Below are 16364 nucleotides of genomic sequence, written 5' to 3'. Positions count from 1 at the left end.
ACGCGTTACGCGGGACAGTCCCGCATTTCAACAAAATGTCCCGCGTAAGATTCCGTCCCGCGAAACGTCCCGCATTTGGCAAAAGAAACGGAAATGTCCCGCGATATCAATATATTTTAATATCACAATTTGATCATGTTGATTTTCTTAAATGGATGAACTTCAAAAAAACATTTTATTTGGCAGGCTGTTCAAGAGCGCTTCTAATGCATCCAAAGATTAATACGTTGAGCTGGTTTCATCGCACCGACATTGGGCTTTTTGTTTAGAGTGTGTCAACTGGAAGCGACAGCAACAAAATTGGAAAATATTTTTTATAAAAGTAAAAGTGATCCGCAGGGACCATCGTGAGTCAGACGAAAAGTTCATCTTTGGTCCCCTACCTCGGTCAGGGGTTAACGTTTTAAATAAGCCGGAAGAACTAGTGTATACTCTACAGGAAGAGGCAGAGTTGTTTGATGAAATATCGTTAAATGAAGAGCTGGGCGGTCTTACGGAAGTTGGCCGGAACCTGAACCGGAACCTGACCTGGCCGATGAAAAGATGTATATCGGCTTGTTATTTCACCTTTTCGTGGCTTTGGTGGTCGTCTGTCTCTCTATTTTGGCCATTCGCCCACAAATTTTCTATCGGGCGCATCTGGGGAATGTTGGGAAGGTTGGTGGTCTTCGCGACAATGTTTATCTTCAGCCGATCCATCCTCCAGTGGCATAATGGGCCAGGTTCGGCATAAAGACCACATCACCTCTCCGACTCCGGCAAGCACTTCGTATTATCTATCTCCCCGTTTACCATATGACTCGAAAGAAGAGCGGCCTTCACGTCTGTCAAAGAAGGACCTTCTTTGAGAACTTGATGTGAATGATATATTCGACGTCATCGCTTACCCGGGGGAACATAGATTACCCGGTCCCCTGGCATTCGTTGAATTCTAGCATCAAGTACGTCTCGTCTTTCATTATGAGTACGAAAAGAAGTTTTTCACTTCTTTCGCCGGAAAAAAGTTTTTCACCAGCACCTCAAGCTACTCCTTCTTGCCTGCTGCTCAGATACGGTCGGTCTCGTCTGACGCTTCCGCATAAAAATGTCCATTTTGGCCAGATTCTTCTCCCCCGTTTGGCCGATTGCTTCGATCTCCCGGCTTAAGGAGCGGCAAAGAGATGATATTGTAAATATCAGATCGGCTATATCAAAGTGCCACAGGATGTCCAACTCCTTCGCTGTGGGGTGGAGCTTGCAGTATGAAAAAATCATCAAGTTGTTGCATCATTGAATCATTTTTGTTGTAGACTTAATAAACGTAAGATTTAAAGAAAATTTGTTCCTATAAATTATCTTTCATCGCCATCCGAAATTAGTCCATTTTTTTGAATGCATGCGTGAACACTAAAATCGATGAAAAATGAATTGAAATTTTCGAGCATTCCATTCGGTGATTTGAAGAAAATTGTAGAATTTGAATCGTGTTTGCCAGGCGTAAATGCTCTGATTGATCGAGTGATTTTCGGACGTAAACAAAATCTAAACCACCAAAAAATCACAACTGAGTGCCGATACTCAGAAAGAAATAATACTGATCAGTTTAGACTCGCTAAACTATGGTTTATGTTCACATAACGTATATACATAGCGTTTTGTTTTTTGTGTCCCGCGTTAGACCTCTGACCATCCGGTCACTTAATTATATGTAAGGTAAATAATGGACAAACCAAGTCGAAAATATGATCATGGTCTGTCCACTTTTTTGAATGCTCTTATTCAGCGCATCAGGTATTCGAATGTTTCAAAACATATGAATAAAACTGTCTTTTTCATGATTTACAGTGGTTTTATAGTATATTTTTACGATTTCAAATGTTTTAAAGGATTATAAAATCCACCTTCTATTGGTGTTAATGTGTCCCTTTGAGCTAACTTTTAAACAATCACCAGATGATTATTTGGCACGTATTCAGATCTATTCTAGATTATAACACTTACAAATATTGTAAACATCATGCTCGCACACCATTTGTATCAGATTTACATAACTAAATCATGTAATTAACGCATTTCGATGACCTCAATTCTGATCATGAGTTGTCCGATTCACTAATGTTGTTATGTCCACATGATTTCTATGGCAACCGCTTGGCGCGCGGCAGTTTGTTTATTGTGTCCTTCGCGCACAGCAGAAATAAAGTTACTCCATGTTGAGTGTGTTGAGTGTTTTAAAATACCCAAGAAAATGCAATATTCTGAATAAACCATAAATCATGAATGGATCAATATGATGACAGTAAACTCAAGCAATGAGAAATGCAAAATCTACTTGAAAATTCGAATTTTTTCATTTACAAATGGTGATTTCTAAAACCGGACAAACCATGATCATTTTTTGGACAAACCATGATCAGAGGTGGACAAATTATGATCAAAATTTCTCTTTGAGGAAAATCGTTAAAAAACATAAAAATTTGAATAATTACAACGCTTTACGGTAGTGTTAGCAACTAGAGACATTTAATACGACATGCCGAGGCACCATGCATTGGAGGCGATTTTGACCTGTAATTGGACATTAGCGATGAGAGTGGTACAGTGTCGACGTCTGGTGGCGACTTTCAATATGGGACCATAATTTGGGCCCGGAACTCGATGTTTACGAAAATGTACAATTAGAGGTAAAAATGTCCAATTAAACGTGTCGCATTACAGGTCTGTTCAATAGTGTCCAATTAGCTAAATGTCACAATAAATGTAACTTACTGTACCTTATATCGAAACACAGATAACCTTTCGTTCTTGAAAGTTAGAATTAAAATAAACGAATCGAAATTTCTTCAGTAAAAAAGTTCCGGGGACCTTGAAATTGTTGAATGGCTTGCGTGGTTTTGTAGATTCATTTCGAGAAGCAACGATTCTTTCCTGCCTTTGCGAGAACAATACACTAATTGATCATATGTCGCAATTTGTTTCTTTATATCTGTTGCAATTGAAAAGAACACGTATTAAGTAAAGCGTCTATCTTTTTTTCGTGCTCAGCTCAAACTAATTGAAGTGAAAAATCACGTTGCTAATGGTAACCATCCTAGTTCATGCCTACTATAGTAAAAGCAACTAGGGATGGTAATATACCCCCCCCCCCCCCTAAGAAAGAACATAGTCTTGAAAACGTTGTGGAGGGTTCATGTTTCGTTTTGGCTTTGATCGTGCCAGCGTATAACCATGTACTGCAGAAAATGGTCCAGGTTGAATAGGCTTCGGTTCATCGTCCGGCAGTTCAGGATCGTCTGGAAGTTCCTGATCGTCCGGAAGGTCAGGAAATTCTTGTGCTGAAACAAAAGAAGAATTTTCGTCGGGAAACTCCGCATTTGTTGTCATTCCGAAATCGCCCAAAAGAGTGCTCAGCGGTAGTTCAATTTCTGTTTTTTCTTGTTTTCCAGTGTCGTTGGTCCGAAGTTGATCGATGTGAGAACGAATTAGCCGCTTCCGTCCGGATGGTGCATCAAGAAGTACATTGTAATGTACATTCCCAATCGCCTCAATGATGACTCCAGATTGCCACTTCCAGGTGGTGTTGTTTTTGTGCACCTTCGCGAATACCAGTGATCCGGCTGCAAGTTTCCGTGCTAGGCAAGGCTTGGCTGCTACCGGTGGTTGTGGAAGTATGTTTGAAGGCTTCAGCAAATCCAATGCTGTCCGCATTTTTCTGCCGTTCAGCACTTCCGAAGGGGATTTGCCCTCGAGCAGATTGGACGGAGTTGCTCGATATACCTGCAGAAAGGTTTGTAGTGCTGCAGATGCTCGTAATCCTTCCCCCTCTTGGATTTTGCGCAGTGACCTCTTAAGCGTGTCGACGAATCTTTCCGCTTGACCATTCGATTGGGGGTGGAACGGTGCGGTGCAGAAATGGATGATGCCCAGCTTTTCGCAGAAGGAACGAAATTCGAATCCAGTGAACTGGGTTCCATTATCAGAAACAATTACCTTCGGTACGCCAAATCTGGCAAAGCTCTCAGTGAGGAACCCGATCGTCAAAGAAGCTGTCGTTGATTTCGTCTGGAACATCTCTGGCCACTTGGAAAAGGAATCGACGATGACCAAATAGCTGAACCCGTCGATCGGTCCGGCATAGTCCACATGAATACGTTCCCATGGACCTTCTGCGGTCTGCCACGGATGTGGCTCTGCTTGTGGTGGAGATTTTTTCACATTCGCACAGCTGGTACAGCTTCGAATGTACTCAGTGATGTCGTCATCGATCTTCGGCCAGTAGATGATGCTCCGAGCGATGGCTTTGACTCGTTCGATCCCGGGATGACCTCGATGTAGCTGCTTCAATAGTTTCTTCCGGAAACACTCCGGAATCACCAACCGTTCCATCATCATCACGCAACCTTGTACAACGCCGATGGAAAAACGTCTGCAATGCTACATTCTGAATCGATTTTCCGTTCATGGGCCAGCCGGAGTTGATGTACTGGATGAGTCGCTGCAACATTGGGTCTGCTGACGTAGCTTTCTGCACCATATCGAATGTGACTGGTAGGTGTTCGATGGTGCTGTCCAGAATGCACTGCTGATCGGGCTCGATGTTGACACTTGCCACCACAAATTCTTCCTCTGGTCGCTCGTGGCTGCTGATGAGCCTCGATAGTACATCGCATAGCCGAAATTGTTGGTAGATATGAACTCGATATCGAAATCGTACCCAACCAGTGTAAGTGCTCAACGCTTCAACCGATTTGCCGTGTGGATGGGAACTCCTTTCTTCGATCCAAAGACTTTCACCAGTGGCTGGTGGTCAGTCTGTAGCTTGAACCTTCGTCCCAACAGCATGCGGTGGAACTTGGTGACGGCATAGACCAGAGCGAGCGCCTCCTTTTCGATTTGTCCGTAGTTTTGTTCAGCCGACGACAGAGTCTTGGACGCATGAGCGACTGCCTTGATACGACCGTCCGGGAAACGATGCATGATGACCGCTCCAATGCCGGTGTTGGATGCATCACCCGCCACGATGATCTCCAACGCTGGGTCATAGTGGGTAAGTATTAGGTCCGACTGAAGAACTTGCTTGATGTCGGTGAAGGCTTGTTGGCATTCGGCACTCCAAACGAATTTTGCATCTTTTTTCAGAAGTTGATCCAGCGGTCTTCGGAGTTGATGCATTTCACGGATGAATTTTCCGTAAAAATTCACTGCGCCCAAGAACGATCGCAGTGTGGAAATATCGGTTGGACGTGGCATCGTGGAAATTGCTGCTGTTTTCTCCGGATCCGGGCGTAGGCCATTTGCGTCGACGATGTGCCCCAGATATTTGATTTCCCGCTGATAGAGATGACACTTTTCCAGCTTCAGATGGAACCCATACTCTTGGAGGCAACTGAACAGGGTGCACAACGTCCGATAGTGTTGCTCCTCGTTTTTGCTGAAGATGATGAAGTCATCCAGGAACACCTCAACACCGGAAATCCCAGCAATCATGGTGTGCATTAGCTGTTGGAAAGCACCGGGTGCTGACTTTACACCAGGAGCCAGCCTGTTGAAGTTGAATAGGCCCCGGTGGGTGTTGATGGTGAGGAGTCGCTTCGATGCATCGTCGACTTCAACTTGTAGGTAAGCGTCCGACAGATCGATTATGCTAAACGCTTTGCTTCCAGCCAACTTCGAGAAGATGTCGTCCGGTGTGGGAAGCGGAAAATTGTGCGCCTCCAGCATCGAGTTCAGCCCAGTTGAGTAGTCGGCACAAATTCGAACCTTGCCACCCGGCTTCCGAACTGCCACGATCGGTCGGAGTAATCTACTGGTGAGATAATGCCCAACTGCTGCAGACGATTGAGCTCGGTTTCGACCAAGGGAATGGCGTTGTATGGAACCGGGCGTTTGGGTCGAAAAATCGGTCTGGCATCTGGCTTCAGGTGAAGACTGATTTGAGCTTTCTGGCAATGCCCAAGAGTGTCCTGAAAAACTTCGGGAAACCGCATGAGGAAATGCTTTCCAGAAAAGGAATTTGAATTGGATTGATTCACTTGATTAATGAACGATGACAATGGTTTTGTCCACATCTCGAAGAGGTCCATCCATTCTGAGCCGAACAGGTTGAGTCCCTTGACTGACGTTACTCGGCATAGTCCAGGCTTGATGACGTCGTTGACTCCTACGAGACAGGTGAATTCCCCCAGCAGCGGCAGAGGATCTTTGGTTGCAGAAAGTGCTTCACAGGACGATGGTTTGAGTGCAGGTGATCCAACCTTCCTCCAGGTCTCTTCACTGATGATGGTGATTGGTGATCCACTGTCGAGTTGCAGTGTGGCTTGACGTCCGTTCATCATTGTCGTGACGAAACCGGTGAGATTACCGGTGTGGTTTACAGTGTGAACTATGTTGGCTTGGTACTTGGTCTTCTTCTTCTGGTTCTTCTTACCCTTTTGGTTGGAATTATCCCCAGCAGGCGCGTTTGAAGTCTTGGTGAAGCATCCGCAGTACCCTTCCTTGTGTCCACACGGTTGCAAGATTGGCACAGATGGCTGCTGTATGTGCAATCCTTCACGAAGTGCATCTGGCCGCATTGCCAGCACGGCGTCTTTGGAGATTTGGCTTCCGGTTTAAACGAGGGCTTGGGAACTTCTGATGGTCTCTTCTTCTCACTGATGGCGTGTACTGCTGCTTTCGAGCTGGCTGGATGCTCAATCAAGTTGGTGTCTGCTTTCAGATTAACGAGCTGCTGGAACTCGTCGATGAGAGTTTGAAGAGTCACTGGTGCGTCCGGTCTCTCGTTTTCCATCCGGGTGAGCAATCTCGTCCGAATATCAGCGTGCTTGGATGCCTTCAGTCCGGTCACGAAAACCAGACATTTGAACTGGTCGATTGTTAGGTTCGCAAAATCGAAATCTTCACACACTCGGTTTACCTTTCCGCCGTAGGTTATGATGTCGTCTCCTTCGCTTTTCGCCAGTTGGAGACACTGGAACCGGCGTCAGAAAAGTAAGGTTTGTTCTCCGAAAATTTTGATTAACGTTTCCACGGTGTCCTTGAACGTAACATCCTTAGGGAGCCTTGGAAGGATGTAATTCAAATACCGACTGTGGGAAGTGGTGTCCAATTTTCGCAGCAACAGCCGAACGCCATTTGTGACGCCATTTTCTGGGTTGAAAGAAAACTCGCTGATGTTGGAAGAAAGGGCTTCCAACGTGTGTTCCGGATTTGGCTGCCTGGGAACTGCAAATCGCTGCAAGAGTTGGGTGATTTTCAAAATCGCCGTTTGCATGTCCTGGATCGCTTCTCCGGCTGGTTCTCCTCCTCCGTGTGCCATTTTAAATGATGTAAGCTTCTATTGACTCCGATTTTCACTTTGTCCTCGTCGCCAAAATTTGTTGCAATTGAAAAGAACACGTGTTAAGTAAAGCGTCTATCTTTATTTCGTGCTCAGCTCAAACTAACTGAAGTGAAAAATCACGTTGCTAATGGTAATCATCCTAGTTCATGCCTACTATAGTAAAAGCAACTAGGGATGCTAATAATATCAATGCACGCATTGCACTGAGTATTTAACGAGAGACATCTTCCGTGCATCGCCATTCAACAAGCATGAAACACGCGTCTAACATGTGCACACAGTTGCAGCGATAAAAATGAAACAGCGCGATCGTTTATGAAAAATCGTTTCTCGATTCTCGGTCAAAACCATCAATAAAGCTAGGAGCTTGTTGCATCAGAACAGAGCCGATGTACACGAGAGCAAATACGAATGGCAACTAGAAATATCGAAGGTGTGCTATTCACATGTAGGGTAACATGGGGTGATTTGGACATATGGGGTGATTTGGACCACCCCTTTATCTCAAAAAATACGGCTCAATTTGGATTTTTTATAACGGTATTTCCTTTTATTGTTGAACCGTACGTACCTAACGCAAAAAAACCTTGGTAAAATTTGACAGGTGGAGAGAAACGGGAAATAAACAAAACAAGCACTTTGATTGAATGAAATTAGAAGTTTTTCAATCGTGGTTTTAAGGTTTTTTCCCACTGATTATACAAACTTTTCGCGTATTGTGCAGTACATTTCGGTTCGTCTACAGAAGAGGAATTATTTGATGCAGAAAAACTGTAAGTTTGATAACAACAAATGAAATAATTTGCATTTAAATTTTCGCATGATGTGTGGGGTGACATGGTCACGTTTATGTGGGGTGAATTGGTCCTACAAGTTTAAAGCTTTTTTTGGTCTAATTGATTCCAGATGCCGCGGAAATACAAAAAAAAGATGGACAGACAACGTTGGAAGGAGGGGGAACTTGAAAAGGCAACGCAGGCCATCAAGGACGGATTTTCTCTGCGCAAAGCATCGAGAGTGTTTGCAATTCCTCGAACAACATTGATGAGAATTGTGCAAAATTCGTCGGCCGCATCCGAAGAAACACACAGAACCGTTTTCTCTTCCCAGCAGGAACAGGAGATGCTCAACCATGTTCTCAACCTGCAAAGTCGGCTATATGGTTTGACGGCACGTGATATCCGGAAAATGGCATTTGAATTAGCCGAAAAAAATAGACTTCCTCATCCGTTCAATCCAAAAACTCGCTTAGCCGGAAGAGATTGGTTCATCGGATTCATGAAGCGCCATCCAACAATTTCAATGCGAACGCCAGAAGGAACATCAGTAGCAAGAGCTAGAGCATTCAATAAACCATCAGTCCAACGGTTTTTCGATGTTCTTGAGAGCAAATTGAATGTAATGCAATACACACCATCACAAATTTATAATGTTGATGAAACGAGTGTTTCCACGGTAGTATAAAACTATTTTATTTTATTTTTCTTAATATGAATTTAATATTCTGTTTTTGGTTCGCAAGGTTCCAAACAGCAGCATAAAAATAGCTGCAAAGAAAGGCCAGAAGCGTGTGGGCATCATAACAAGTGCGGAAAGAGGCGAGTCGACGACAGTGGTAATGTGTATGTCTGCGTCGGGACATTACATACCACCAATGATAATCTTCCCCCGCATGAGAATGAACGATCAATTGAAAACTGGTGCTCCTCACGGTACAACATTTGCTTGTAATCCTTCTGGATACATGACCACAGAATTGTTTTCGGAATGGTTCAAGCATTTTGTGCAACATGCACGACCCACATCGGAACGCCCTCTTCTGTTGATTCTTGACGGTCATTCTTCCCACAGCAAGAATTTCGATTTTTGTGAAACTGCTGCAAAGATGCACGTTGTAGTAATCGTGCTTCCACCTCATTGCAGTCATCGTATGCAGCCGTTGGACGTAAGCTTCATGGGTCCTTTCAAAAAGTTCTACGGAGATGCTACCGGCTTACTTTTGAAGAAAACTCCAGGCAAAGCAGTTACACAATACGACATAGCGGGTTTGGTCGGAATCGCTTTTCCGCGTGCAGCGACACAAATGATAGCTGCGAACGGTTTTTCTGCTACAGGAATCTGTCCATTCAATCGGGAAATATTCGAAGTGGACGATTTTGCACCCGCAGAAGTTACTAATCAACCAGAAACTGAAACGATATCTTCCCACGATCAAACCCAATTCGACGGTGTTGATCAAGCTGTGGATGCTGCGGATGATTCTTTCGAAGTTGGCCCGTCAGACATCATTCCTCTACCGAAAGCAATTGCATCAAATGACAGGAAGCGAATACCTGATAAATCTTGCGAGTTGACAGCAACAAGTCATCGTAAAAGTTTGTTAGAAGCTGAAGTTCAAAAGTCGATCAAAGCTATGCGTAAAGTCCAGAAAAAAGTTGTTCCGAAGAGAAATCGTAAAAGGAAGGGAATGGATTCGGATGTCACAGAGGATGTTTTATGCGAGTATTGCGCAGCATTATTCAGTCAGTCCCAATTAGGGTGGATGCTGTGCATTAGTTGTAAAGTATGGTATCACAATCAATGCACAGAGAATGAAAGCGTAACATGCCCCATATGTATGTTGTAAATCAATGTGAAATGAAATGAAAGAGTGCCAAGTCATGTTAAATAATAATAAAGAACATGGTATTATAAACGGATAACTTCGAAATTATTTTGAAATAAAAAAAATTTGGGTAATGCCATAAAATGTGAAAAAGGAATTGCATGGATTCTATGCAATTTTTCTGGTCTGGCTTCTGACCAAGACACCTGGTATCAATTCCAGAACACTGTTACTCATTGAAATAGAATCCTGAATTACTTGACATAAACATAAGTATGTTTTTTCGATGAAACACACACATTTTTAACATTATTCATATGATCGACAACTATGACCAAATCACCCCACTGATGGACCAAATCACCCCACAGATGGACCAAATCACCCCTCATCAAAATTTAATGTCCAAAAAACATCACTTTTGTTTTACTATATATTTGATAGTTTAAAGCTTAATATGATTATCAAACATTGATGATTGAGAGAAAACAAGTATAGCTCAGTGTACAATGTGACGTTTTTAATTTAGACCGTATTGGTTTGGAGATATTAGGTGATTTGCTTAGGTGGCCCAAATTCCCCCCTTTTCCCCTACAGGAAGTTCTAAGTTTCGAGCAACGAAACCAAGCAAGACACACAAAGCCAAACATTGATAGCTAGGAACGACCTATAATCATTTGCACTCTTCTCTTTTTTCGCCTGCTTTTCTATGGCTCAGATGGTTGTGTTATTGCAATGCTAGATGCACATCAAGTGAAATATTCGCTAGCGTTCACAGCTCGAGGGGAAACATAAAACACAAAACGAACAGAATAAGCGACCTTTGTTGTATGTTGAACAAATGTATGGGGAAATGGGAATGCTTCCAGTTTTCATCAATTTAAACCATATAAAGACTGTAGGATTGTAATGTTTAGCATACCAAACAAATCTTAGAAAATTTCCGATTCGATTGGCATGCAAATCGTTAAAATCCGTTCGCAGTAAAAATAGTTATTAACGTTACGTTTATTTCATAAAAACGTGACCTGTTTTCTGATTCGGCACCCTTAATGTAAGACGTAGACGTAGTTAGTGCATCCGTGGCCGAGTGGTTAGCGTCTCACATTATCATGCCGGGTGTTCGGGTTCGATTCCCGTTCTGGCCGGGGGATTTTTCGTCGGAGAAATTTCCTTCGACTTGCACTGTGGTCACACGTATTCTAGAGCTTGTCCCTCGGAATACATTCAAGGCGTGTTATTTGGCTTAAGAAATCTCAACTAAGTATTAATAAATGACGCTAGTTAATGCATACGTTGAGACGGCAAAAGAAGAATGTAAAACGTAGTCCTACGTCAAAAAAATGCCGTGAATACTGTTGCAAGCGATATGTTGTCCTGTCAGTCCAATAGGGGTTCAATTTGGACGTCACCCACGTGAGTTCAGTAGACTTCGTTTCAAAAGAGAACACATGTTTGTTATGAACGCGGGCAGGCGAGATTTAAACTCGAGCGTATGTTTTCTGACATGGCGTATGCTGCCAGGCAGTCTTTTTCTAGATGTCTGTGTTTTACTTGCATGCAACCAACAACCAATTTCCAGATCAAAGCACTTGTTCTTCAACGCTGTCACTTCGTTGGAATTAAGTTTTTTTTGCTTATTTTGTTTGACCGGTCGGCGAATGTAAATACTGGAAGTGGATGAGGTATGTATACTGGTTCTTTAAATAGTTTTCAAGTGTTCTGTGATTTTTATCGCATCGCATTCTTGTTAGTTGCTTTTTTTCCTATAGATTGATATTGTTACAATAATGAAATGGACCACTATGTTAGTACATGTATTAAAATTTGAATTTGAATATTAAACGTTGAAGTTATTATTCTACAAAATGTTTGCCATACATTTTTGAGCAAATAGAAATGATTCTTTCCATAATGTCATTTCTCAATTAGCACTCCCCTCAACCGGTAAGATGACGGCGATTCTCGGCGCGGGAATGAGCGGGCTTTCGGCCGGATTTTATCTGCTGAAACAGCGCCATCCCTCAGCGGTGACTATATATGAAGCAAGCAACCGAATTGGGGGATGGATTCGCAGCGAACGATTTGACGATGATGGATTCATATTTGAGGGGGGACCTCGAACAATGCGCACAAAAGGTCCGGCGGCCATCAACTCATTGAACTTGATAGATGAGTTGGGTCTTGCCGATCAGGTTCGTCCGATTCACTCGAATCATGTGGCCGCACGCAACAGAATGGTTTACGCGAAAGGGAAGTTAAACATGCTGCCCTCCGATGTGTTTGGATTGATAAAAGTTATTCCTCCGTTCACTAAACCTTTGTTCTTTGCTGGAATCAAGGATCTTTTCACTGGGCGATCCAAACCGCAACTAGAAGATGAAACAATATATGAATTTACAAGGAGACGATTCGGCAAGGAAATTGCTGATTACGCTATAGGAGCAATGATATGCGGGATATGCGCTGGCGATGCTAAACAAATCAGCGTTAAATTTCTTTTGAAACATTTGTTCGAACTGGAACAAAAGTATGGCGGAGTCTTTATAGGTTTGCTCAAGGAATCAATGTCTGCACGGAAAAAGAAAACACTTGTGGGAGAAGACTCGCTTACGAATTTAGCCAATAGAGCAAAGAATGAACATTGGAGTATTTATTCCTTGAACGGTGGATTACAGCAACTACCTGACAAGGTCGGATCCATCCTCAGTCAGAAACAGGTTGATATACAAATAAATGTAAATTGCAAGGAGATACTATTCGATAGTAAAAAAGTTCATCTGCTGATGAACGGACAGGAGAAAACTGTTGACCATCTTATAAGTGCCATTCCAAGTCATCAGTTGGCTAAATGTGTTGCTAAACAGCATCCAAATCTTTCGAAAGGACTTGATGCGATTCCATTTGTAGACGTTGCAGTTATAAATTTGCGTTATAATTCTCCGAAGTTACAAAAACATGAAGGATTCGGTTTCCTCGTTCCGCCCATAGAAAATCTTCCGATTCTGGGTGTGATATTCGATAGTTGCTGCTTTGACATGAAACAAAATACAGTTCTGACGGTAATGATGGGCGGAGCTTGGTTTCACCAATGGTTTGGTGATAATCCCAGTGAAGAGCAACTGCTGGATACTGCCCTGAAACATGTCAACAATATTCTAAAAATTGATCAGACACCAAATCACTACAAAGTGAACATATTAAGGAAATGTATTCCCCAATACGTATTCGGGCACCACAAACGAGTGGAAAAAATTAAACAGTATATACGAGAAAACAACTTGCCGATCGCATTATGTGGTGCATCATACGACGGAGTGGGTGTGAATGATGTTATTTTATCTGCAAAAACGTGCGTTGAGACCCTATTTAATAAAGAATCTGGTTGAAATTAGTCATGTGTCATATTTGTTTTTTGTTCCGATTTCGCTTTCACTCACATCTATCTATATATATATATATATATATATATATATATATATATATATATATATATAAGTTAACGAAAGAACCTCCGAGAGATACACGAGTCGCGCATATGATAGTAACACGAATGCAGATCAGACACAGAGAGAGTCAGCAGTCAGTCTATCCCCAACCACAAGTGTGATCAGTCATTCATTCAATAAACTCTTTGTTAAACGCAGTTTCATCGACTTCAGTTATTTGATACAACCGAAAGAAGCACTGTTAACTGGCGCAGTCGGTACTCGTACCAGTTCCCGCGGAAGTAGTGATACAGTGAAACAGTGATTAAACAATTTAAAGTAGTGTTAAACAAATAAGTTCATATCGACATAAGTTTTCAACAAAAAGCATTGTCCAGTGAAAATCAAAATGGACGAAGCACGAGGATGCATGAGTTTGTTAATGAACTCTTATTTCAATGCAGACCTGAGAAAACAAAAAGGACCGTTTTGTGCACTAGCTACTGTGGTTGTGTGTTTCTGCGATCCCGCGATTTCCGCGAAATTAGTTTAGAAAATATTACCGCACTCAACAACACGTGGGCCAGAACAAAATGGACAGCTAAAACGTTAGAGTACTTTCGTACAAGCTCAGCGTTCTCGGTCTAGAGCGAACGACACAACGCCGATAGAAATAACATAAAGAGAAGCTCAACTCAGCGGGAAGCCTCATTCCAGTGCAAACATTCGAACAGTGCGGTCATAAAGTAATTCATTTGCTTCAGTCTTCGGTTGCAAACGACACCCTGTGGTTTCACTATACGGATCACATCACAATACGAAAAGGCATAAAGAGAAGCTCAACGCAACGGGAAGCCTCATTCCAGTGCAAACGCACGAACAGTGCAGTCATAAAGACACAAAGTTCCCGTGAGTGATTTCAGTTTTCGGTTTCAAGCGTCACCCGAAAATTCAGCCATTGTTATCGCTATACAGATGGTTTCATGCAAAAAGAAGTTAAATACAGCGGGAGCTCTCATTTCAGTGCGATTATTAAAAAAGTGCAGTGCTAAAACAGTTATTTTGCCATGAGCGCTTCTCTTTCGCTTTCGCTATCGAGCGTTACCGCTTTTGTTCTTTTGTGAAAAGAAAAGCCAGCGCGTCTTCCATTACGAACGTAACTGGTTAACAAAACGGAAGTGAAAGTTGTGGTCTTCTGTTGCGGTTTCAGCCATTTGCCTTTTTCAAGGTTAAAAGAGTTTACATAGAGTTTTCCATCATGAACCGCTGCAGTTGATCCGCTTCGCAACCGTTAAGATACCGTTACGATGTTAACACAAAAGGAGGCGAAAAGCGAAAATAAAATAATTCCAATGATTATGAACGATTGAAAAACCAAAGGAAGTGAAACCCTACGCAATTTTCTTCAGTGACTGTTAAATATTTACGCTGTAGATGCGAAATAAAATGTGAAAAAGTATTATATAGTGCGATTCTAGCTAATGAAATTTAACGCGATTCTATCTAGTGAAATTTAACGCCAGTAGGAGTGAAAAAAAAAAAAAAAAAAAAAAAAAAAAACAAAAAAAAAAATATCACTCTTTCTCTTTCAGCCCGCTTTGGTTTTGTCTGGCATTGAACCCCCTCAGTAGGACGCTCAATAGAAACGGTCATGGCTATAAAATAAGGTATGGCGACGGCGCCCACGAAGAAGTGACCCATACCTTCTACATGGATGATCTCAAGGTCTACGCTGATTCACGTCAGCGTCTAGGTGTAGCTATCCGGGTTGTCGAAGACATAAGCAGGGACATTTGCATGGAGTTCGGCCTCGACAAGTGCCGCTGTGTCCATCTGCTGAAAGGGCAGCTTACCGAATTCGGAGGTTACGAGGTCTATGACGGCGAGTTCATAAGAGACATGGTTCGTGGCGAATCCTATAAATATCTTGGATTCCGACAGCTCACCGGGATTCGCCACTCCGACATCAAGACGGAGCTGCGAGACAAGTTCTTGAGTCGAGTGAACTGTGTCCTGAGGACTTTCCTCAACGCGGGGAACAAGGTACGCGCGATCAACACATTCGCGGTTCCCCTGCTGACCTTCAGTTTTGGTGTAGTCAAATGGAGCAAAACTGACCTAGAGGACCTTGAGAGGAGGATGAGGAAAGCATTTAAAGAGGCCGGAATGCACCATCCTCAATCGGCACTGGAGAGAGTTTCACTGCCACGCAAAGAAGGGGGACTTGGAATAGTCGACATATCTGCACTGTGTGTTGCCCAGGTACGACAACTGCGCGAGTACTTCGCAGAACGCGCCAACCAAAACGCGCTATACCGGGCTGTCTGCGCCGCCGACAGAGGATACAGCGCTCTGCACTTGGCGCAAGCGGAGTACCAACTCAACTGCAATCTGCAGACAGTGGAGGAGAAGATTGCAGCTTGGAAGCAGAAGGCAGTGCATGGTGCCCACCCCCATCAACTGGACCGGCCACACGTCGACAAGGCCGCATCTAATCTGTGGCTAACGCGTGGTGAACTCTCTTCAGTAGTAGAAGCCGACATGATAGCCATCCAGGACAGGATAATGCCGACGAGAAACTGCAGGCGGTACGTCTGGCATCAAGACGTTGATGACATTTGCCGGATGTGTCATCAACCAGGTGAAAACATAGAGCACATTATGGGAGGCTGTCCCGTTTTGGCCAACGCAGCCTACACCGAGCGCCACAACAACGTGGCCCGTATTGTTCATCGACAACTGGCGCTCCAATGTGCTCTACTGGAAGACAACGTACCAAACTACCGGTACCTGCCTGCACCTGTCCTGGAAAATGACCGTTTCAAGCTGTACTGGGATCGCACTGTTCTGACCGACCTCTCGATCCACCACAACCGGCCAGATATAATGGTTTACGACAAGAGCGACCGCAAAGTCACCATCATCGATGTCGCTATTCCACTGAACCAGAATCTGGAGGAGACCCACGGTCGCAAAATCTGCAAGTACCGACCATTGGCCGTGGAGCTCAAGG

At 43.3% G+C, this 16364-nt stretch overlaps 4 protein-coding genes across 5 annotated transcripts; 2 read left to right on the top strand and 2 right to left on the bottom strand.

Annotated features, from left to right (window-relative positions):
• Positions 1-3129: 3129 nt before the first annotated feature.
• LOC129782536 (uncharacterized protein K02A2.6-like) lies at positions 3130-4371 on the bottom strand. The gene has a single exon (XM_055789668.1). It carries the CDS (start codon positions 4369-4371, stop codon positions 3130-3132), a length of 1242 nt encoding a protein of 413 aa, XP_055645643.1.
• Positions 4372-5705: 1334 nt separating this feature from the next.
• LOC129782535 (uncharacterized protein K02A2.6-like) lies at positions 5706-7294 on the bottom strand. Its single transcript, XM_055789667.1, has 3 exons — positions 7007-7294; positions 6631-6946; positions 5706-6565 (listed from the first exon to the last, which is right to left on the bottom strand). Exons 1-3 carry the CDS (start codon positions 7292-7294, stop codon positions 5706-5708), a joined length of 1464 nt encoding a protein of 487 aa, XP_055645642.1.
• Positions 7295-7878: 584 nt separating this feature from the next.
• LOC129762999 (uncharacterized) lies at positions 7879-10498 on the top strand. The gene is made up of 3 exons (XM_055761696.1): positions 7879-8091; positions 8225-8773; positions 8841-10498. Exons 2-3 carry the CDS (start codon positions 8225-8227, stop codon positions 9942-9944), a joined length of 1653 nt encoding a protein of 550 aa, XP_055617671.1. The 5' UTR covers positions 7879-8091; the 3' UTR covers positions 9945-10498.
• Positions 10499-11500: 1002 nt separating this feature from the next.
• Positions 11501-13317, top strand: LOC129763000 (protoporphyrinogen oxidase). Of its 2 annotated transcripts, none has more exons than XM_055761697.1 (2): positions 11501-11608; positions 11856-13317. In XM_055761697.1, the coding sequence occupies exon 2, from the start codon at positions 11876-11878 to the stop codon at positions 13310-13312; it is 1437 nt and encodes a 478-aa protein (XP_055617672.1). In that variant the 5' UTR covers positions 11501-11608; positions 11856-11875; the 3' UTR covers positions 13313-13317. The 2 variants fall into 2 exon arrangements, with proteins under 2 accessions (XP_055617672.1, XP_055617673.1); XM_055761698.1 differs by having other exon boundaries at positions 11607-11730.
• The last annotated feature ends 3047 nt before the right edge of the window (positions 13318-16364 follow it).

This window comes from Toxorhynchites rutilus, chromosome 1 (genome assembly GCF_029784135.1).
Source record: "Toxorhynchites rutilus septentrionalis strain SRP chromosome 1, ASM2978413v1, whole genome shotgun sequence".
NCBI lineage: Eukaryota > Metazoa > Arthropoda > Insecta > Diptera > Culicidae > Toxorhynchites > Toxorhynchites rutilus.
The sequence above is the reverse complement of the archived record's forward strand: the minus strand, read 5'-3'. Positions and strand labels throughout refer to the sequence as shown.

Bases quoted from the DNA above. Each gene is read 5' to 3' on its own strand.
- LOC129782536 (XM_055789668.1), bottom strand. From the start codon at position 4,371: ATGATGATGGAACGGTTGGTGATTCCGGAGTGTTTCCGGAAGAAACTA.
- LOC129782535 (XM_055789667.1), bottom strand. From the start codon at position 7,294: ATGGCACACGGAGGAGGAGAACCAGCCGGAGAAGCGATCCAGGACATG. The intron at 6,947-7,006 runs GTGGAAACGTTA...CGCCGGTTCCAG, and splicing joins ATGTTACGTTCAAGGACACC to TGTCTCCAACTGGCGAAAAG. The intron at 6,566-6,630 runs GTGAGAAGAAGA...AAATCTCCAAAG, and splicing joins AGCAGCAGTACACGCCATCA to ACGCCGTGCTGGCAATGCGG.
- LOC129762999 (XM_055761696.1), top strand. From the start codon at position 8,225: ATGCCGCGGAAATACAAAAAAAAGATGGACAGACAACGTTGGAAGGAG. The intron at 8,774-8,840 runs GTAGTATAAAAC...TTGGTTCGCAAG, and splicing joins ATGAAACGAGTGTTTCCACG to GTTCCAAACAGCAGCATAAA.
- LOC129763000 (XM_055761697.1), top strand. From the start codon at position 11,876: ATGACGGCGATTCTCGGCGCGGGAATGAGCGGGCTTTCGGCCGGATTT.